Source organism: Gavialis gangeticus, unplaced genomic scaffold, assembly GCF_001723915.1.
Source record: "Gavialis gangeticus isolate Ggan-Ray unplaced genomic scaffold, GavGan_comp1, whole genome shotgun sequence".
Classification (NCBI taxonomy): Eukaryota; Metazoa; Chordata; order Crocodylia; family Gavialidae; genus Gavialis; species Gavialis gangeticus.
The window spans coordinates 13,148,469-13,171,846 of NW_017729009.1; the positions used below are offsets into that span (position 1 = coordinate 13,148,469).

Below are 23,378 nucleotides of genomic sequence, written 5' to 3' on the forward strand. Positions count from 1 at the left end.
TTTTTTTTTTTTTTTTTTTTTGAAAACCAGCTTGAAATTTTTCAATTTTTGAATTAAAAAAGAAAAGTGAGAGGGGAAATTCTTCCCCTTCTTTTGACTTCAACTGGTTCTGCTCTCCCTGTCCACCTGGTCCAGATTTCAACTGGAAACCTTATGGTGTAAGGACAGGACACCCCATTAGCAGCCCATGAGTCATGTTCTGCGGGGCCTTGGAAAACAACTATATTGTAACACGAATACCTCATTTCCTGCCAGACATGAGAATGAAAGACCTCTCTTTTATATTCCCCTGGAGCTATTCTACAACTCCAAGTTATTGTTCTGCTTGCAAAGTGATTATTAATGGCATGGATAGAGAAGTGTGAAGCATACAGGAGAAAAGAATGGTTTTCCCCTTTGCATATTTGACACAAAACAAAGCAAAACACTTAAGGAGGTGAAAAAGCATTCAGGACATTTAGGTAATAAGCAAAACAGCACGTCCAACCGGATGGAATATGACTTTAAATCCACGCTTCTTGTCTCTGCTTTCAAAACACACTTAAGCCACCAACTGCACTCCAGCTTGGAGTGAGACTGAAATCCATGCCTTCATTGTGACAAATATACTACAGTACAAACATTGCATTTCTCTGTTAGCACAGCACAGCTTTGGGAGGTTTGGGCAGGCTACAAGGTTGAAAATGCCTTGCCGACCAGACTTACAATCAGGAGTGAATCCAAGTTTAATCCAGATGCAACTTATGGGTCTGGCTGGATTTGCAGCTCTGGTTCAGTCCACAGTCAGGAAAGGATCCCAGCTATGAGGCTAGATTAGATACCCCACAGTACTGGGGTCTTTGAATCTCAGTTTAGGGTTTGGGTTTCTCACTCTTCTTGTTTTTATAAATCAGTTTACTAGAGAACCCGATCTGCCCACTCTCCGCACTAAGCATGTTAGATCTAGCAATGATATTCCACCAAAAAAAAAATTTATAATTGTGTCAAGTCGAGTTAGTTGGAAAACTCACGGGAAATTTAAGCACAGGAGCTTGAAACAGATTGCCTTTGACAATAATTCATACTCAGTATAGACAGAGACGAAGTTAAGATGGAATCAAAGGCCAAAATAAACCCTGTCCTTTAGTAGACCAGACTGGATTTAAGATGCTGCCGCCAGCAAAGACAGGTAATATTAAAACACCACGTGGTCATAGATGCTGGAACACAGGGCAGAAGGGGATGCTTATATGCATATCAAAGTGGACTGAGAAACTATAGTGCAGACACACATTCAAATGAGCTTTTTAAGCTCTGGAAGATGTATAGTGAAACAGGACCCTGAAGAGTTTATCCAGTGCCATAGGGAAAGACGTGAGGCAGAACATGACTTTCCTCTTTAGAAGGCACTAGCATATGAGGGATTTCCAGACTGACACGGGAAAGCAATCATTGCATGCATCACCGTGGGACAACGGCCGTTGCCTGCAGAGCATCGGCAGTCAGCCCAGGTCGAGGGGCAGAGGCCAGGAGCCCCGACAGCGTATTCATGGCCAAAGTAACACTGCTTCATTGCTTAGTTTGGGCCTAAACTGCAGGCATTGTGCAGACCCTTCCCTTAATCAGGTTTGCTCTCTCCTGAAGCCATGGGGCTTTTCATTAGAACATGCAGGACCTGGACTGCAGGGTGGGGGGAAGCCACTGTAGTGATCCTGGAGAGGAAAAAGCAATCAGGACCCATGGTAGAGATGATCTCTTTTATTAGACCAACTTGATTTTTGCAAAAAAAAAAAAAAATCTTTAATTGCAAGCTTTTGGGCACAACCACCCTTCATCAGGTGTTGGAGAAAAGATTGTAAAAGTGCTCCTGGGTAGAAATGAAAGTTCATCTTTCCTAGGAGAGTTAAAGGTCCAATAAAATCTCTTGTTTGAAATGGTTCATTTTATGCAGGTTAGGCTCAAGGAAAAGTTGGAACAGGCTGTTTACCTGGAAGTTGTTTGTTGGTAAGCAGGATGGATTCATATTTCTCTGAGCCTAATATGCATATAAAATGAACTTTTCCAAACAGATTTTACCACCTTCAACTCTCCTATGAAACATGAATTTTCATTTCTACCCAGGAGAACTTTTACAGTCTTTTCTCTGATGCCTGATGAAGGGCGTTTGTGCCTGAAAGCTTGCAATTAAAGAATTTTTTTTGCAAAAAATTGAGTTGGTCTAATAAAAGACATCACCTCTACCACGAGTCCTGGTTGCTTTTTCCTCTAGACCACCATGGCTACAACCCAGATACCTGCCACTCTGGAAAGGAACACGCTTTTCTGACCTCTTGCAGGAGACATTCAGAAACCAAACGCCTGAAGGAGGCAGTCGCCCACAGAAAGCCTGAGGCTGGTGGTGCAAGGAGTTAAGGATAAGTTACTACACTGACCCAGCTCTCTCCTGCACTTCTCCCTCTTTATTGCCAAATCCAATTTGTTACTGCCCTGAAAGCTTTTAAACCTCCCAACGTCACGCTCCAAGCTAACTCACTGACCTGCTCACCATTTCTTCCACGCGCCCCTCTATGGCTCTCCACCAACAAGCCTCATTTTTTCATTTCAACCTAAGTCTTCAAGGCAGTTAAGTATCTGGCCCTTAAGGAGATGTCTAAATTCCCCTTGAAATCAATGTTACATTAGGAGTCAGGCACCTAGGTGCCTTTGTGGAGTTGCGTTTATGTATCCAAAAAAGAAAGGACTGTTTGGTTAACACAGCTTCTCCTGCGATGCTTTTTCTCTGCACCCCTGGAGCTACCAGGCTGCAGCCAGAAGGGAAAAGTGGACATTGCAATGAATAAGTCAGTTTGGAGAGAGAAGTCAGGGGCAACATTAAATCAAAGTGGATGAATTGAAGGAGCACGGTAGCATTTATCACACATCCCTCATGGAGAAAAATACATATTTTTCAGAGAATGGTTATAACTTTACCAACACGTATATATGAAAATATATAAAATATGTATATTGTACAAAACTGGCAAAATTTCATGTTTTAAAAAAAAGGGGGAGGGGAAGAACACAGTTCAACATACCAAACTTATTCTACTGCTCTAGTGTTTCATGCACCTACCAGATACTATCTTTTAAATGTGAAAATTAGCCAAGTTTGTAATGTAGCAATATATTGTATATACTCGCACATGTATATTAAAACATATAAGCAGATCAAGCTTTTTTCTTTTTTTTTAAACTATGTGGAAAATACATATTTTTCATATGGGATGACCCAAAATGTCTTAACAGCGCAACTCCAGTAATCGTTGCTGATTGTTTTAGCACATGCTAATAACCGTTTTTCAAAATGAATAATATACACTGGTTGCATTTTTTTTCTCAGCCTGCACTTGTGAGTTAATGAGCTAAGTCTCTCCCTCTCTTGATAAGGACCTTATGAAAGCTCCCATAGAATATCTTCTTCACTTCCTGTTGGTCAAAGATGACTTCCTGTAAATCAGTCTTGTAGTCATGATTGAAATAGGTCAAGGATTTCTTACTGGCTACAGGGGAAAATAGGACAAATAACAGCTTAGAATCAAAAGAGAATTTGATTTCACCTACAGTACGTTGCAAACATTAATAAAGCAATATGCTTAAGCATGCTGAAATACTTCATACGTCACAATAAGAAGTTGTAAGACCAATAAAAGGAAAATAATAGTACAAGAATGTATTACAAATGAGTGTAAAAGAAATTAGGGTTTTAGGGAAGATTTTTTTTTAATTACACAGGGAGCATTTTCAAGCATTACACAGGGAGTTTTTAATTACATGGGGAAGCATTTTCAAATGTTACTCAAATGCTTCTCATCTAGGCTTGGTGCACACCACCTTTTGGCAACAAAAACATCCAAATGACTAATGAAGGCAGGGGTGCTGCTCTTATCAAATGCATACATATACCTGAACCTAATCTACGCCACGTGAAACCTTACAGTCAAGTATAACACCAAGGAGAGGCTGGAAGTCTTCATCTGTTATCTGCCACACAGCAAAGGGCTCTTTAGGAGTCTCTGGCAGGAGCCGGAGGACGAAGCTGATGGTGTGCTCAGGTGGGATCCCAGGAAGGTGCGTTTCACTGGAAGGAAATAAGGAGAAGACGCTTCGGTGGTTTATGATCATGATGCCATTGACAGATGTTCACTTGAAGGAGTGATGGGATCGACCCTGTGATCCCAATCGCACCTCCTGCCGTGCTACACGTATTTGACAAAACATGGCATTTTAGGATCAGGAATCAGGCCCTAATCATGCCCTACTTGCCAGTACAGAGGGAGCCTGGGATTAGGATCCTAGGCTCTGTTTGCACCAGCAAAGCTGCTGACAATTAGCTAATTGTCATCTGGCTCTGAGGACCCAATGGGCCGATTCGACCCCCCAGAGCTGGCCAGTGATCGGCTGATCACCGGCTGGATCGGGATCACACCAGGGCTGGAATGGGTATGGTCCACCCAGCCACACATTCATTTTAAGGAGAGAGAGAAACTAGCCACAAATGGGAGACTCCTCCCTAGCTTGCTCCCACGGCCATAGGGCTGAGGGCGAGCAAAACTCGGGGGCATCCAAACCCCAAGCCGCCGGGCTTGGGCCTGCACATAGGATGTCTGCCAAACGATTTGGAAACATCTGAAACCCCAGGTGGGGTGGAGGATATTTGCTGGTAGTAGGGCCACATATGTTCTTGAATGACTCATGGGTTTGGAATTGATTTAGCTGATTTCGCTTGGAACGTGAAACAATTTACTAAATAAAATAAAATAATATCATGACTGGTTTTGCTTTTTGCCATGCCATTAATTGCCTAAATGCGTGGCCAGGTTACGCTTTAAGACACAATTACCTTGTCCATTGTATCTTAAGTGTAATGTCTACCAGAGACCGGAGAGTCAGGGGGTAACCTTCCACCGTCCTGGGAGCAAAACTGAGAGGTGTGGGCTTCAGAGGCATGATGGCTTGATGTAAATCAAAGCAAGGGCCAAAGCCCTCTCTTAGCACAACTCTGTTAAGACTGAAGGAATTACTCCACTAGAGTATTTCGTCCACGTTTTGCATACTCCTCTTGGGTCTTGATGCTTGATTTTGAACACAGTGCTCAAGACATCCCAATGGCTTTTTTCATAATGCCACAAGGAAGATCCAGGCACAGTTGTTCCCGTCAAGCTGTCACTCCTTGAGTTGGCTCAGGGTTTGCTGAAGAGGCAGCAGAGGCAGCCCTGCCTCCTTCCATATAGACCACTCCAGCAGCTTATGAAGCAACTTGGATGAGTCCTGAAAGAGTCCCACCCACCCACATCTCATCTTGCTGGGACCCTTTGACCCCAGCTGACTTCCTGCCCCAGCGCAGGGGGCTGGACTTGATCTTTGAGGTCCCTTCCAGCCCTAATATCTATAAAATCTATGAATCTCCTTGTCAAGAAGAACAACTGAAGGACACATGATGTAAGAAGCTGTGAAAGACCTGGGAGCCTTAACAGAGATGCTTAAAAGTCCTCTACAAAGAAAAAAACATGACCCATATGAAGATCATGCCAGTCACCTACACCCAAGGTACGAAATTTGGAGCTCAAACACAAAAACCTTGAAAATGCAAATCCAGATGTGGATTCCTGGCAGGGTCCAACTTTCTTTTCGAGATTGCTGTTTCAAACGTATGAGAAAGCACTTGATTTATGCAAATGTCATTTAAGAGCTACAGATTAAAACTTGACAAGGTAGGTAGAATTAGTCTGAAACACATTCTTAATCTGCATGGGACACATCTGCGTGGACAGATGCACAACTCATCGTGCATCTTTTCAGCACTGATTCAGAACTAGCGTCAAGTTCTTGTTTCTCTTTTCTCCGAGACGTAACGTCCTTGGAAGGCTATACTTGTTTGCCTGACATTCCCCCTGCTTAAACAAAAGGATTTGCCCATGATTTTCTCACTACTTAGACCAAAGAGCTTTCTGAATCTCCTCCATTCTGTTTACCATAAGAAGCTTTGCTTCTTTAAATAAGATTAAAATGATCCCAGTGCCACAGTAATTAGGCTTAGAAAGAAAATAAGACTGAATATTAAGAGTCAAAATCTACCCTGATTTCTATGCTATAAAATACAATTAAGGTCACAGAGGGGGCATGGAATGACAGCTTGTCCATTACCACGTTCGGGATTTGGAAAGGAGCTCATTGAAAAGCAAGCACAGTGAAACCGTTAGTTAATACTTCTTGTCAATAAAAATCAGCCCACTCAGAGCAACCACAAAATTGCCATGTTACAATATTAATTGTCTGGCTCCAACCCAGGAACACTAGGAGAAAGGTCTAAAATATGGTCTTGTGCCAATCTTGTTTCCAGTTGGGACAGTGGCCTCCAAGTTTGATCTTTTAAGTCATGGGGTTGAGGGTTAAAGAAGCAAGTCTCCAACCCAACAGATGAGAACTCAACAGAAGTCTCTGTTTATCACAGGCTGTCTCCAGGCAGTTAATAATACTGGACAGAAGGGCGATGGAAAGCCTGCTGCTAAGTCCCCACAGATGTACAAAATCCGAGCGTGGCCTTGCATAAACTCAGTGCTCTGATCAACCCGTTGCAAGCAATTAAATCCTGCATGAGAGACCCCATCTTCTAACCCATTTAGAGGCAGCTAAGGGGTTAATTTATGTGTCACCACATACACACAGCCCCCATGGAAAGAAAAACTCTCCAATACCACTTTCAATCTCCACACAATGGGCTCCTGCACTAGGCAATTGCCAATCGGGGGTTCGCACCCGTCAATCATCCGTCATCACTGCTGGCCAGCGCTAACATTTGTGCATCACATAGCTAACGAACAGTTGCTGTGATAGATATGGTCTGAAGTGCGTTTGCATGGGCAGCTATACAATTCATGGAGCAACTTCCCCTGCATGGAGCAACATCCACCTCTCCAAGCTACCTGGTTCTCCGGGTCAGCTGAGTATCTCTGAACAAAGTGTAAGTCCGGGAGCCACTGAACACATACGGTTCCATAGCCACTCCTTTAATGGAGGCATATTCCTTCTCCACCAGTCCAAAAGCCTCCATTATATCAAATCCTGCAACAGAGAGAGGTAAATTAAGAAACATTTAGAAGGAAAAAACTTTTCTAAGTGGTCTGAAAACTGACTGCTCTTTGTTACTTCTGAGGGCAAGTGCATTCGAGGAAGGGAGAGGGCTCTACACATGAGTCAACAGCCCGACTGCATTTGGATTTGGATCCTTTACCAACATCTGCCACCATATTGTCTCTTTGTCTTAGCAGAAAATGTGCACAGGTCTGTTTTCCAGAGGTGAGTGACTGAAGAGCAGACAGTTTCCAAGATGGATTTGCAAAAGAGACCAAAACCCACAGATCCCACTCAGACAATCGCAAATTTTCTCTCTTGGGAGCAGAGGGAGCAGAGCACGTGCACTTCTGAAACTCTGACCCTCAATATCTCTTGCTAAAAGTCTGGAGTTGGGAACAAAACATTTATCGGCAAGGTGAGTTAGATGTAATGCAGTCCCTTCGCAGCATCGGATGAAGTAAGCCCTCTGCTTACAAAACTTATGCTATACATTTGTGATTTAGTTGGTCTATAAAGGTGCAAATCTGCCTTGCTCTATACCCTTGGAATGATGTTTTTTCAAAGCTCCAAAATGAAAAAGTGTGTGTGTGTGTGTGTGTGTGTGTGTGTGTGTGTGTGTGTGTGTGTGTGTGTGTATGTGTGTGTACACACACACCCCTCTTTGAAAAAAGAGGGTTCTAATACATTCAAGTTTTTCAACTTGATGCAATATATAATCACCAAAGAGGTGGAATCAGTCCAGTAATTGCTTGCGGGGGGAGGTGGGAAGAGCATTATCTTTTGCTCTGAAATTTGTCCTTGCATAGGCGAGAACCATAGAAGTTGGAAAATAATTTTTAAATATTAAGTATTTCCATTTCTCTCCCTATTCTTCAAGCACTACACAGAGGTGACCTGTTTCAGGCAGTCTACAAAGATTCTCCCCTGACATCTTTGACATCTCATCTGTGGTTTCACATAGCTTCATCTCTCTTCCCGATCCATCATTACAGCTCTCTGAGTCACTTTCTCATTTCAGATTTTAATATGCTCAGACCTTGCAATTGCAATTCTTTTTTTAGTTTATCTGAACTTACAGCAGGCTGGGCTGAAGGGGGCATGTAAGGGGGAGAAGGAGAGAACTAATTCATTATAAATAGGAAAACGAACAAGTTCCTGCCTCATTCCTCACTTACGATTTACTGCGCCTCAGTTCTGGCCGCTGTTCTGGCTTAGGGCTGCTGGGGGATGCACTTTTATGATGCAGGATTAAAGAGTTCATCTGGTGAGCCTGATCCACCTCAGAGCCACCTACCTCTGAATCCTGGAATTACCAACCCCATTAAAATGTGCATCAGATACAATAATATAATGTTTATATGTGAAATGTAAGTTGCAATGATGACCACATTATCCACTGGATCTGCCAGCCCAGAGATGATGCCAAGACAAAGGGCCTTGATGGTGCTGGGTGTTTGCTAATGTTTGCCCCAAAGTTTATGGCTTGGTTATTTTGGTTTCTCCATGGAGAGACTGAGCTGCTTTGCAGATTAAAGGGAGACAGAGGTACTGATGTGGCTTTCTTTACTGTTGCATCTGAAAACCTGACAGTGGTTAACATGCATATTCTTACCGCACCCCTGTACTCCCCACAGTGCTACTCAACAGCAAGGCTTGTTAGTGAATAGACAGGATCAGTCTGTTTTCACATTCATGGCCGAACACAACTGAGGCTTAAAACTTCTAAGATACCTTGTAGAGATCCTTTGACAGAGTTGAGAGTGGGGCAAGCTGCAAAAAGAAAAAAAAACACATACACAAGGGAAGGGGGGAGAAAGCTGATGAGAACCCAAGCAAGACAAACATGGTATATGAAGGAAGCAGAGGAATGGAAAGCTCAGGAAGACACTATATCATGAAATATATATTGTTAGATTTATCAGTACATTTTGGTCAATTCCTCCAAACCAAGCCCAGTCTGAGGGTACACTGAGGATTACATTGATCAGTGAGCCAATAGTCATGTACTCTTCAAAGGCTTGAGGACATATCCCTTAGGCTAAGTACAAACAGTCAAAAAGCCTGAGACTGAATCAATTCAGTCTTTGCAGGTTAGTCTAAGCTATGTAGACTGAACCGATAAGCAAGTGAACAGACATTCACGTTTGATTCTGGAAATGCAGCCACATGCCTGCAGTGGCGCAGGCCAAAAGCCAGGGGGCGCTACAGCACACCTCCCTGCTGGGCTGGAGCAGACAGCTTGGACCAATGCTAGCCCACCCACCCTGCAAGGAGGGTGGTTGCAGGGGAGGTGCAAAGCATCCTGGGATGCTGGGGGACTGTGAGCTAACTTGAATCTGGAGGGGATCTGGGACAGAAATCCAATAAACCAATTTCACTTAAATCAGTGAAGTCTGATATTAAATCCATCCAGATTTATCTTAAACCAGTTTGGGCCATTTTGAAAGTGGTTTATATGCACTGAACTTCTGTTGTGTTACAAATTTGAACCAGTTTCCAATCACTTATACTGGTTTATGCATAATTTCTGTCCTGAGCCCTACAGATTTCTCACTCGTCCATGAAAAATCAGATCAGCAAAAAGAAACAATATATTCCCATAGCCAATCTGCACACACAGAAGACAGTGATCTGCAAGGTTTTATATAGGTCAACCATGAAATGATTTCCCCCTCTCATCATCAGGCTTCATTATACCTTTTTTATTTTGAACTAATTAATCTAGTACTGCTGGTCCATTACAATCTTAAATGCGGTCATAATTTGCTCATCCTGGAGGTAATTCTGGTCAGCCACAATCTAGATGTCAAACCTGTTTGAAGGAATGCAACTGCCTGCCCATTTTTGTACCCCGAACTCTGATTCCACCTTTGCAAACATATCTCCCTCCTCATCTTTCTAAGATGGTAATTCATGCTGAGATTCTCCAAGCTATGGATACAAGCAGCTGTGCATGCATCTACAGGCAAAAGTGCATGTGTATTCCCAAAGGTAAAAACTCTGCACACATATCATGTACCTCTGTACATCTGGGCTGATGCATATTCTTTCACTGTTATAGACACTCAGTAATTAAACTTGGAAACTTGCACATCTTTGGCAAACCTCTGCAGCTCACCTTTATACGAAATCCCCTGCTAAATTCTAGAACATCCCTGAAGCTGCGTGTGTGAAATGCAGCTCATACAAATTGGGGACAAAAGACTGGGATCAAAGGCTCTTTGGTGAAGAGCTTGAGTTATAAATGGTTTGGCTAAAGGAGTGTTTTAAGAATCAGCACATGAGAGCTCCTTTCAATTATTTGTTGCTGTTTAAATCCCTGGCCATAGCTGCCAGATGGAGCTGGGACAAGGAGAATGTTTGATGCAAAAAAAATCAGTGATGTCCCTGAAAATCAAGGACACTTGAGAAGATGGACTATTTAATAAACGGCTTTTTAGGTCAGTATTTTAACGCAGTTTAGCTGCTCATTATATTAAGTCTTCATTAAAAACATTCTATTGCTATTATTACATCCTAGGGCATTTGACAGCTCTACCAGACAGGCAGAGCTTCCAGTCTTTAGTACCTGACTTCTGTTAACAATGTAAGAAATGGTGTGGGAGAAAGGATCCTTCCCTTCTCCTTCACTTCACAAGCATGGGGCCATTTTAAAAGCCCAGTTATACTGCATTTATTTCCGCCCTTTCCCATCCACCGCTTTGTGTCGCAGGCAGATAGTGCCATGGTGTTCCTGGGTAGGACACAAACTCGGTAGCTCTGGTACTGGCAGCTGCAGGGAATGCAGAATCTAAGCCTGGGACCATTTTCCATGCTTATTTTCACCTACATTGGTGTAGGCTCATGGAAATGCCAGCTTTGCCTTCTTGGGAGATTCCCATTGAATCAAGACTAACAGCAATAGGGGAGCCACAGAAAGCTGCTAGGATTCCAGCCAAATCAGCCCCATCCCTGGTTGATCTACACGGCTCACCCCTCAGCAGGTCTTCGGCCACCACCTCTCTATCAGGGCGGCATCATTCAGCTCTTCCACTCAAACTGGGAGCTGGGTGGTAGGTCCTATGTACCAACTGTGGTTTTCTCAATAAATCTATTTCTACACCCTGCAATTCTGTTTGCTTTGAGGCCACTGCAGCAGTAAGTAGCAAATACACAGCCTTCTTCGTCTATCACTTATTGAGAACCGAAGCATGTCAGAGGACACCTAAAACAATTCAACAGGTTATATGCCTGCTGGCTTAGCAGGTGTTTAACCATTTTGCATCTGGACTCCATAGGAGGACTAACTCCTTCGATCCACTCCGTGCTTGTGGACCCTCGCTGGCCAATCCTTCACCACTCACCTCTGCTTTGCAAGAACCTGCATGCTGTTTTATAGCCCTCTAATCTGCCAGCTCCCAGATGGAGCAAGGCACAGCTTGGATACAACATCTTCCAAGCCAACACATAGTTTTTAACCCAGTGCATAATTGTGGACTTCATTGCTACAGGATGTGGCAAAGGCAGATAGCACAGCCAGGTTCAGAAAGGGACCGGATACATTCACGGATGATAGGTGATCTATTGATGGGTATTGAATAGAAAGGTTGGAGATGTTTCCTACAGCATCTCTAAACCAATAATGGTGGATGCCAAGGATAATGAATAGGGGTTAGATCACTCTAAAGATACCCAATTCAATGACGTCTCTCCATAACATCCATTCCTGCTGCAGTTGGAGACAGCATACTGGGCTGGATGGACTGCTGGTCTGTCCCAGTATGGAACTTATTATGTTCTTATGTTTCTAACCATTTGGCCCCTGGTCTTTTAGGTACAGTTACCACAACTACAAGAGCCTCAGCAAGGACATCAACCCAGGCCAGTGCTCCAGGATGAGAGGCAAGAACTCAAAGTTGCAGTATTTTGGCTCTGGGATGTAGAGCAGACCATGAGCATTTCCAAACATGATTGCCAGCTGCCATTTAGGAGCAATGCAGGGTACCCAACAGTGACAAACATTTTAAGCCAAGTGGGGCAAAAATCATCATTTTCTAAATTGGCTACACTGGGGCATCTGGTAGCTATCCTTTCATGTGTGAGAGCTTGGGTGAGCTCACGAGTCCTTGCGATTCTTTTCTCTTTGTTCTTCCTACAGCTTCTCTTGAATCCAAGCCTGCCGGTGTACAACAAGCATCCTGCAACCTCAAATTGTGTCTCCCAATAGCTAGGTTAGCTACCAATATTCTCAGATTCTTATAGAGCAACTCTTACAGCACTTGCAATGTTATTACATGTCAGCTGGACTTCTGTCACAGGCACAACTTTAAAACCCTATAGGATTTATTTTCTTTTCTATTGGCTTTTTGAACCCCATCGGAAAGATGGTTCGCTATTAAATTCCACAGAGTGACTCATAAACCTTTTGGGCTGTTATTTTCCATTTTAACTTCCACAGGACATTTGCATTATGGCCTAAGTATGCAAATCAATATGCAATTTAACAATAAGCCACTTGAAAATTTAGGCTGATGTGTTCTTTTGTTTGCTACAAATGATGATTTTCTCAGTTAATCTGCTTCCCCCCTAGACTTTCCCTAATAAGTATTAAAGCTGAAGTTCTATTAGCAGCATTTCAAATGGAGAGTTACATACACTGTTTCCACAGTATCTGTATTCTATAATTTGCTTTATAACAGCTTTTTTATAGCCCTGCCTGTAAAACATTTGTTCTTAATTCACTGGATAACATGTTTTACATCATGTAGCTTGCAAATGTAGCTGCATACACTCGTTAAATTTAATAACACGTTTTATTTGGGACTTTAATTTAAAGTATTTCTGACATATATTTGTTGCTCTATTTTAGCAGAGTACATATGAACATGAACCTTTAAAGTATTGCCAGGAGCTCACTTTAAGGGACTCTAAGCCTGATGGTTTTACATGTGTTTTGCTTCCTGCTGGACAGATTCATGTCCCCTGTACGGCTTGCGACCAGGGGAGAAATAACATATATCCCCCATCCTGCTTAAAATAATATGACCCGGACACTGCACTTTTACTACTACAAAAGGATGCTTGGGAATTTCACTTTGAGCAAGGCTGACTTACCCTCCATTTTGAAGGGAAGAAATCCTCGTGTTGAAGGGAATTTAGTCAATGCAGAAGCTGGGGGGAAAAAAACCATGTATTCATGAGTCCTGCTTCTGGAACTGGGATGTTTGGCTCTCTATTCTTCAAGGTCAATGAGCTTTCCCTGTGCCCTTTCCAAAGGCAGTCATGTCTCAAAAACACCATGTTGGATAGGCATATTGTTTGAGCAGCACCTTGTTCCCAGCCAAACACCTTTAGGCTTCCCCTTGCTCACCTTTTCAAAGAGGTGAATATTTGCAAAAAGGCAGAGGGGACACAAGTCCCTTTGGGTACATAATTTTTAACCCTGAATAGTCTGTGGCCTAGTTTCAGTGTCTGAAGGACTGAGTGTGGTCACACATACAAAGTCCTGGCACTTCTCATGGCCTGGTCCTGCCATATAACAGTTAGCATTGCTTTCCCCAGGCTTTTGGCCTTCTCGTCTAATGGGGACAACAACTGTACTACGGAGTGGGGATCTATAGATAAAAGGAAAGATGCATATGGGAAAATGAGTGACTGCCCATTTGCTTACCAGTTTGGCCAGTAGTGGACACGGTGTCGCTCTCTCCTGTGTTGTGGATGGCAGAAACCATCACCTTGTATGCCATGCTGGGGAGCAGAGACTGAAGGGTCACACCGCTACTTTTCCCAGAAGCTATTATCTACAGTGGGGAGGAGATGAATGGATTATGCTCAAGCAAAATTCTCATTTAGGCTTTTATTCCCATGCAGATATAACACAAAGCATGCGAGCTATCCAGGACTATAGAAAAACCCTACATCTCCCATCCTTAGTATCCTGCTGAATCCACTTTGGATTCACTTCAGGTCCTCGGAGCAGATTCTCAACAGTGCAAAGGGCTGTTGTGTGTCCAATTTCCACCGAAAGGGAGAAGAAAGAGAACTGGCTTCATTTTCCTATGGAAGCTAGAGACCGGAGGAAGGGCAGTCATCAAGGCTGATCAAGGTGCGGAGTGGTTCTTCATAGGACATGCTCTGTCCAGAGGACTTTAAAACTTCCTTATGACCCTGCAGTCTCTCTGGATACAAGTGGAGAACCTGAGCATTAAAGACAAATGTTCAACCCCTCTAGGTCACAGGGGTAGGACTTTTGTCCTCAATTCTCCATCGCTCCAGTCTAGGGAGGAAAGGGGATGCTCGGAAGAGAGATTTCGAGATGAATTCTACTGATGTCTTATATAGAAAACCCAAAAAGGAGTCTAAAAGGCTTTGGGTCAGACACAACTGGAGAACCTCTTCCTAGTCAGTCAGACAGACGAAGTGGGGTCACTTCTGAGCACCAAATTCCTTGTAGTAACCAAGTTTCTGAGCAGCAGAGACTCCCTATGCCTAAAGACGGGTGACTCCACCTGAAAGTTTGCCAAGAACTTTTTTCCAACTACTCAGCTGGTCTAATTAAAGAGATTGCATCTGCTCAAAGGACCTCCCCTACCTATGTCCTTAGACCAACACAGCTACAACCCAAAAACTCTGGCCTTAATGGAGTTACATCTGGCATGAAGCCGACTTCCAAAGCACTTACTGTTTCCCGAGCGCTCTCGTCAGATTTAGGGGCATAGGTCACTCTGTAGTGCTGGATGCGGCCGTCTGGGGGTGTCCAATGGATCTGCAGGCTGCTGGTGGTCTCCGAATCGATGAACAGGTTGGTGGGTGGATTCCTGGAACCTGCAGCAGGAACAAAGATGAGGGATCCTCACTGTCCGGATCATTGGTACTTGCTTCCCTGCTCTTTTGCTATAATAAGCAGAGGTGTATATGGAGATGGAGATATTGTAGAGACTGAGGGGAGGAGAGAGCAGATATTAGAGAAGAGGACATTGCCTGGGAGTTTAGACAGGCCTCAGCAGAGAAGGAAGAGAAACCTGGGGGCTGAAAGAAACACTTTGGAAAGGAGAAGGGAATTCTTGGAGCATAAAAAAATATATTAGTGTATCCCCTACTTCCCCAACATGTGTATTGGATCAGGAATATCACGGCGTATAGACCAAGCAGTGCACGATCTGATGAAGCTAGTCCTCCCTCATGCCACCCCCATCCTGTGCATCTCACAAAGTCACTTCATACTGCTGAGCTTGTTCTCAGTGAGAGTCTTCCAGTGGCAAAGGCAAAGGCAGGGAGTTAATGACTTATGGCATCAGCACCAGTCCTAGTGGGCAGGGTAACTGTGAAGCCCCTAGTTTCTGGACTGGGAGAGATAACAACGATAATAATTAGCACTTGCATCATAGTGGACATGCTGCAAGCGTGGGGCTGACATTGATGGTAGGGCTGCATGGTACAAGGCAACACAGTGCACAAGGCTTGAGGAAGAAACAAGAGGTCACCCACATTTTACCAAAGGGTTACTTGCCCTACGCAAAGACATAGGGCCTGGTCTTCAAACCCAGGAAGGGAAGAGACTTGTACTAAGAAGGGAAAGGGAATCTAAGAGAGACTAAAAATTGGCAGCTCAGCCCAGAGGAGAAGCAAGGACAGGGCTGCTTCCAGGGCACGAGATTGCTCCTCTCCAGCTTTGTCTGCAGCATAAAAATCCCACTTTCTGGCCATGCGACCTTAATACATGCTTTGCATGAACTGGAAGCTCATTTGCATTCTCATTGATTCCCTTTCCACTTTCTGGGTCAGATAAGCTTGGTGGTGCTGAAACCAAATGAAAAATTATTGACTGAGCTTCAAAGCTGTTGCTACACGCCATCCCCAGGTGAGGCAGGCAAAGAGAAACTGAAGCCTGTTTGCTCCATGGCAGAGGGGAGGGGGCCTGCCTGAGCCCAGGTCAGGTGCCCAATTCACAAGCAAATAGAAAACAAAACAAGGGGGGGAAAACCCCCCGAATAAACCAAACATAAAAAAACCCAAAAGCAAGCAACCAACCCCGCTCATCTTTGTTCAAAAGATTAAAAAGTTCCAGCAGAGGCCAAACAATACATGCTCCATGCTTCCCTTGTTGCAAGTTCATCTGGCAGGAGTAGAGATCTCATATGGGGGAAAAGAGCCTTGTCCACACACCAGTGCTCCCTGCAAGAGCTGCCCTGGGGTAAGATCAAGGGTGAAAATAATCCACGCATGCAAACCAGTGTGTGGCAGCATGCTCTTCCAGTTGCACTATCCCCTAGGGCAGCCACAAATTAGCCCTACACCCCAGATGCCGTTCCAATCCCCTTTCCCGTCCGATCGCCACTCTGCTTTCTGCTCCCTGCCTTGCACTCCCTGCCCAGTTTGCTGCTCTGCTTTCTGCACCTGCATCATGCGCAGAGGCTACCCGTGCTGGAGGTTGGCCACCTCTGCCCTACAACGTGCATCTACAATGCAGTGCTGGGCAGAGATACCCAAAGTACCTCTGAAAGGGTTTGCTCAGGCTCTGGTAGCTGTTTGCTTGCATCGGCGCAGGAGTCTGCACAGGCTACTACTGAGCTCTGCTGAGATGCAGGGTCGATTAGCCCAGGTGGCCTGTCACCCCAGGGTCTGGCTGTCTCTTCACAGCACTGCATTGCAGCATGCAGGATACCTCCAGTTACACCCTGGCCCGTCCTGAATCTCTCCCAGGTTTATGGTCTGTGTTGACCACGACGTTCAGCTAAGATGAACCCCAGATTCCCCTTAGTCTTGCAACCTTAAGAGACTGGCTGAGTTCTTCCAAGAAGAGACTGTTTGAAAGCTCCCAGGGGCCGGCAGAAGTTGACAGCATGGATCTCATAAAGAAGGGAAAGGTCACATTCCTGGGTTGCCCAGGAGGAAACCAGTACTTCCAGCACAGCGGTGCCAGCATCCTGTGCTGCCCCTAAAGCTTTCCTCCACAGCAGGGCTGCCGGCTGCCTGACTCCTCGGGCTAATTGTAAAACCCACACGTCCTCAGATAACAGCGAAGCCCCAGAGACCTCTCTGTGCTAAGTGGCACCGCTGCCCATTTCAAACGTCCTCTCCTAGGTTCATCCAATCCATCACTATTATGTGCACAGTGTATTCCCTGGCTGAGAAATAGCCTGGCTTCTTCCCAACATCTCTGCTCCTCACCATAAGTCATCTTTACCTTCTTTACCAACCATCAGCTTGCTATTTCTATCCAGGCTCTGCTCCTGGGAATCTCAGCTGCTTTGATCTGTATTCAGTTCCCAGCCCATATAATTTACCCTGGCAGTGATGGAAACCTGGACAGTTGAAGTAGAGCCCTATGTTTGGAAAAAACTAGCCCTGTGGTCTTGGGGCTTCACTGGGAGGCTGAAAAGATGTATGGAAACCCCATCAAGGGGAGCAGAGAATAACGTGGGGGTGCTGCATCCTTGGTGAGTGTCCTAACCACTGGGCTATGGGGCAAGACGGGGTCTGCAGCTGTGTTTTGCGGCTCTATCCTCAAAGATAATCCCCCTCTTTCCCCAGAGGGGATATTCAGTGAATTCAAATGCCATGTCCACATCATTCCCAGCAGCTGAAATCACACTTTCCAACAATTTACTGAAAAAAAATCCCAGCCCAACTCAACAGCAGAGGGCAATGCTGAGTAGTGGGTGATTTAGGATCCTGCTTCTCATAACCAGCTTTCCCTGAACACAATCCACATCCCCCTGGACTGAGCGTTGAGCTGGGATGTGGTCCTAATTAAGATGAACTCAGTGCTCTTACCTCACGCCTTAAGGAGGAATATAGGTTCACTTCACAAAACCAGCACACTGAGGCAGGTATTTCACTGACTCGTTTTTTCCCAAGGGGAGGATATTCAAGGGAGAAGCAGAGATTGAGGGGAGCTTGTGTTACTGATGTTCCCCATTGTGTTTCCCTTCAATGACTTCCCTTAAACCCTTAAAGTGCTGTGGTTTTTTGCAAGGTTCTCCATATAACACTATTTTAAAAAGTAAAAAAAAACAACCTTCATGGCTGAAACTTTTCCAATTTAAAGGGGTGCTGACAAGAAAGGGGAAAGAAAAACCAGCATCCCCCACATCCACTGCATTTTGCACTTTGCTCTGGCACCAGGCACTAGTTTGCAGAGATGAAATGCAGCAGAGGGCTTGCAAACTGTCTGAATTGCTGGTGCTTTCTCAGGTCTGGGACAGACATTGCATAAACTGGTTTGACCCAAATCAGTTAAGTCTGATACTACATTCAACCAGGTGCATCTTAAACCGGTTTCAGCCATGTTCATCCTGGCTTATGTGCATTGAACATCTGTTCTGTTACAGGTTTAAACCAGCTTCTGATCACTTAAACCATGTTGTGTGTCATGTCTGTCCCTAGCCTCAGCCTCCAGACTTTGCTTATAAAAGTGGAGCAGAAGCATGGAAATCTTTTTTTTTTTTCTTCCAAAGAAGCTTTTCCTGGTTCAGTCTGAAACCCAAAACCTGTGTCTGCCTTGCCTAGCACTTTCTTCACCAGGACACCCACGGCCTGAGCCATTTTCCAGCCAGTGGGACCACAAGCCTCTTCAGCAAGGAATAGGAAATACAGGCTCAGCAATGTCCTCAGCCTGTCGTTGAAGCCTTACACCAACAGCTGCAACACAGACCATTCACAGTGGTCCGTATGATGTGGATCTGCTCTGTTATTTTATTCCTTCAAAACATACCCAACTGTTTGATGAAGCCTCTAACTAGCTGTAATTGTCCCTTGGTCTTATAGACCACTACGGTGCACTGCATCCATTGCATTGATTCCCATTTTTGCTGTGCAGCATTGTAATACCCAGCTAGGGCAGCTTTCTGCAAGAACATGTTGCTATTATTATTATTATTATTCATTATTAATAAAACCAGGGCTTTCGTTTCCAAGACGGCCATTTACTCTGATCTTCATCAACTCAGAAAACACACTACGGCAGCTAAACAAGTTTACTCTGCAAATAAAGTTGAGAACTAAGGCGGCAGTGGAACAGGAGATGGAGGAGACTGCGGATATTAAATGAATCGTGTTCCTTTCACTGCCAGCAAAGCCATTAGGTGGGGAGTATTAATTAGGAGAACCTTTGGGAATGCCGGTTTTTTTAACCTCCATGCAAAGCAAGATTTAGCTTCTTCCTCCAAGCAGCATTTGACTGCAGGGTTCATTCTCATTTACGAAAGTGCCCCCAATGCAGAGTGACTCAGCAATTAGGCACCCACCGGATTTTGCACCTTCCTTAATAGACAGCATTTTATAAGCAAGCAACGTGCATTAAGCAACGTCGACACGGCAAATTAAACACCCCGTGGTAAGTCGGGACAATCTGCTCCAATACATGGTGTATTCTCTTATGGGGGTGGGGAGAAGGGAACAGAAAAGAGGACTGTGCTCTGCTTCAAGGGTACCAAATGCAATCGGTTTTCTTGCACAAGCTGCAAATGTGCAGCGTCCCAGCCTACAGCACATCATTGCAGCAGCAGGAGCCCACTTCAGTGGGAGGTAAGAAGCAGGCGTGGACTCGATGTGCAGTGGCACTTCTGTGGGAAACACAACATCACTGGCTTCTCGCTCCGCTGGTACATCCGGCTAAAGAGCGCTGTTGTAGATCTATAGTGAAGTCCGTTAAGCCCATGGGTGTCTGACCCTTGGATGGGCTATAATGATTGTTTCATCACCTTTTGAAAAGACAGAGCCCTCATTACTGAGCAATATTCAAATCACTCTGTGGGTTCATCTGTTGCTGGGTCTGATAAGAAAGGCATAATAATAATATTGCCATTTCTCTTACCAGATACTGGAATGCATGCAATGTACCCAGCTTGCACCACCTTCAAAAGGGACTGGCTTTCAGAGAGGAGACGCTCAGGACCCAAAAGGTGGACATTCAAAATCAGCGATCCCCTTGAGAATCACAAACCCAAGGCTTCACATGCAGCAACGGTCACACCTGAGTGACCGACTTGCAACTAGTTTCAAGATATCTCATGGCCATTTCCCTCCCCTATAACCACAGGACCCGTGCACTCATCACTCACTGGTCCTGTGCTGAATAGAGACCGTGTCGCTCCGTGCACCATCCTTGTAATATGCCCACATCGATATCTGGTATTCTGTGTTCTTCTTCAGCCCTGGCAAAACAGCATTGGCCACATTGCCAGCAACAGAGAGCTGTGATATGAAAGAGAAAGGTCTGTAAACGGAGGTCCCAGGCAAGGGCAACGAGCAAAAAATGAAACAGCAAAGGCTGAAGTCCCTTCGTAGCAAGGGAAGCTCTTCTCTGGAGAGTCTCACTTTCTACAAAGAAGGTGACCTCCTGCAATAGCTTGCCCCACGTCCTCTCTGGGTAAGGAACCAAGTGTTTGCAGACATATGAAGGCATGAGATGTTCCACCTGCAATCAAGGCTCTTCGTTGTGATGTTTCTGCAGGTGCTGAGCCACAGTAGATTGGGGCAAAAACTTCCCAACTGGACTCTAACCCCAGCAACCCATTGTGCAGACTGTGGGATGCTGGTGTGTGGTGCAAGGGCTGCAACCCCAAAACTCAAGAAGCCTCAATTACTTTGCACAACAGAAATGCATTTGACATATTCCCCTGTCATTTCTCCCCAAGTAGACTGCATTTTACATAATGCACATTAACTAGAGCAGCTTCAAAAGCACTAGTCCACGTGTATATTGAGCACCCTTCATAGCCCAATGCCAGCATATAACATATTGTTCCAATTATAACTTGACCCTGAATAAGTGAAGCTCATATTTTTAGGTTCAATAATAAGAAAAAAAACCCCACCCTTGAATAGAAGTTGCTAAAACTCCAGGTAAAGACTTCAAACTACTCCTTCCCTTATACAGCCCCACAGGAGACTCAACTAACCATGGGAGGGACCCCAAGAATTAAATGCACGAACTGAACTGTAAAAAAATTGCGACTGGGTATTGTGATTGCATGCCCAAAAATGCTCCAAGTCAAGGCTATCAAGAGGCCAGTTGCAGGCTGGCCACATGGAACAATAGTCTGATGCTATTTTCATGTTTCTTTTAGAGGAATAAAGAGGTAAGCTTATCATCGAAACACCACAGCCCCAGCCTGCTCATCATGAAGCATGCCCCATGCCACCTCAGGTGTTCACTAGACCATACCTCCTGAGATTTCTCCTCGCCAACCACGTTCCACTTAATCTGATAGACAACCACATCGGAGGCCGCGGCCGCTTCCCATTGCAGGCGGACATAGTTTCCGGAGAGCTCAGTAACCTTCACAGCGCTCGGTGGAGGAACTTTTGCTGAGACACAGAAGGAAACAAGCTGAGGATCAGGAGCTGACACCGTCTTGTCAGAGCCCCGGTGGGGAGCAGATGGTCAGGGTGAAAAGCATTCAAGGAGCAGCTGGCTCCAACCAGCCTGTCTTTCACTTCGTCAGACCCCCCAGTTACAACAGCCCGTCAAGACAGACAGGGATAAAATATTTTTTTTAAATGCTAATTAAGGATAATTATTTCATTTTGCAGAAGGAATGCTACAGTGCTGGCACTTGGGTGGGGGAAGATGCTGGGGAGGGTTTTCAAGGACAAAGAGGTGAGTGCTACACCCCAGGCTAGAAGGCAAGGACATCAAGAGGGTCTGTTTCTTTCTCATCTTCACATTTATAATTTAGGATGGGTTGGTTTCAACTTCATTGCTCCTGGGTGTTCACAGAAGTCCTGGCACTGGTATCAGTAAGGTGTTGTTCGGGCAGACTTCAAGCAACACAGCTAGGCATTTCACACCCCTGCTGCCCCCGCAACCCCATCCCACAAATATTTGCTTGGGTTTTACACCGAGTACTTTTGGTATCGTTTTCCAGGACTATATGCCTATTTTAAGCAAAGAAAGTCACGTAAACTCCAGTTTGAAAAGGTGTCACTTTTAACAAAGATTTGTTCACAATGCAAGGTAGGCCCCAGCCTGTACAAAGAGCTTGATGTGAGCAGACCCTGGCTGCACAGCTCATGGCCGGACAGGGGCTTTTGAATGTTTTGCACTCAACTTTTGCCCTGCCATTGTCATAAGATGTTGGCAGTCAGGAGCCAGAAGAGATACTGCATGGCTTTCAGCCACAGTGCAAACTGCAAACCTTTGCATCTACAAAGCAGCAAGGGTCGGCTGTGAAATCCGTGAATAATTTCAAATCATGAATGCATCCAAGAATCTCCCAGGCTGCTTCTGGGTGAGTCACACATGGGAAGGCAGGGGGGGATTTGCTGAATAACATTAACGGTTATGACATATTTATCCAGCTCTAGTGCTGACCTCCTTGGCTAGGGCATACAAAGAGTTAAAGCAGCCCCATGTTTGGCCTGAAAGCAGAAGAGGATTCTTCTCCATTTTAATTTGGTCAGAAAATATTATCTGTCATCTTTATCAGTTTACTCTCCTGCTGTGCTCCTTGGGAAATGCAAGGGAGACATCCACAGAACAGCCCAGATAGAAGAGGGCAAACTCTCCTGTGTGCAGCAAAGGCAAGATGCAGGCCAGGCTGGATAGCAGGGGCATGAGCACAGGGAACTGGAAACCAGGAGAAAATCCTGAGTGAGGAAGGTGAAGGTTTAGAAGGAGCAAAAACACATTTCAATGGACTGACAGGGGAAGCATCGGTGGGGGAGAGAGGAGGAGAAGTGGGCAGGCATAGGGAAGGTATCAGCGAGACCAAGTACCCACCCAAAAGTGGGGAAGAAAACCAAGGAAGAGAAGGGAAATGAAGTAAAGTGATTGGAAGCAGTTACAATGGCAGGGATGGGGAGTGGAAGAGACAGAAACAAGTGGAAAAGCAATGAAGCTCCCTTGAAGGAGTGGACTGTCTATTATAAATGCCCTGTGTTATTTTATTTCCGCAGCACAAAAGGGGAGCAGACAAGAGCGTTGTATTTACCTACCTACTGGGCACCATTTGCCCATACAAATCACCAAGCAAATCAGGCGTGGACCGCTGCCTCGTGGAAATGTCAGTGAGAGTGTCAAGAGTGCAAAGTGCAGCCCCTGACCCCACCAGGAGAGGAAGAGAGGGAGAATGGCTGCTGGGAGCTATTATTAATCTCCGAGAGGTAGAAGGCTTCATACCCCACTCCCAGTCTCCTGATGGCACTGCATTAAGCCTCCCAGAGCATTGCCTGCACACTGCCCAGAGATGCAAGTGCAGCTGCGGCCTGGCTGGGCGATGAGCGGAGAAGGCCGGGGGAGCAAGGGAGTGGATGGCATCTCTCCTCCAAACAGCTTTGAGTGTTTGGGGGTGGGGGGGGGG

At 45.1% G+C, this 23,378-nt stretch overlaps 1 protein-coding gene across 1 annotated transcript in view; it reads right to left on the bottom strand.

Annotated features, from left to right (window-relative positions):
- COL20A1 (collagen type XX alpha 1 chain) overlaps positions 1-23,378 on the bottom strand; it is an 87,124-nt gene that overhangs the window by 30,265 nt on the left and 33,481 nt on the right. The window contains exons 15-23 of the mRNA XM_019510107.1: positions 21,242-21,384; positions 20,136-20,268; positions 14,753-14,895; positions 13,742-13,871; positions 13,186-13,242; positions 8,824-8,862; positions 6,942-7,080; positions 3,954-4,096; positions 3,409-3,518 (exon numbers count right to left, since the gene is read on the bottom strand). Coding sequence (XP_019365652.1) covers positions 3,409-3,518; positions 3,954-4,096; positions 6,942-7,080; positions 8,824-8,862; positions 13,186-13,242; positions 13,742-13,871; positions 14,753-14,895; positions 20,136-20,268; positions 21,242-21,384 — 1,037 coding nt within the window. The remainder of the gene's footprint in view (positions 1-3,408; positions 3,519-3,953; positions 4,097-6,941; positions 7,081-8,823; positions 8,863-13,185; positions 13,243-13,741; positions 13,872-14,752; positions 14,896-20,135; positions 20,269-21,241; positions 21,385-23,378) is intronic.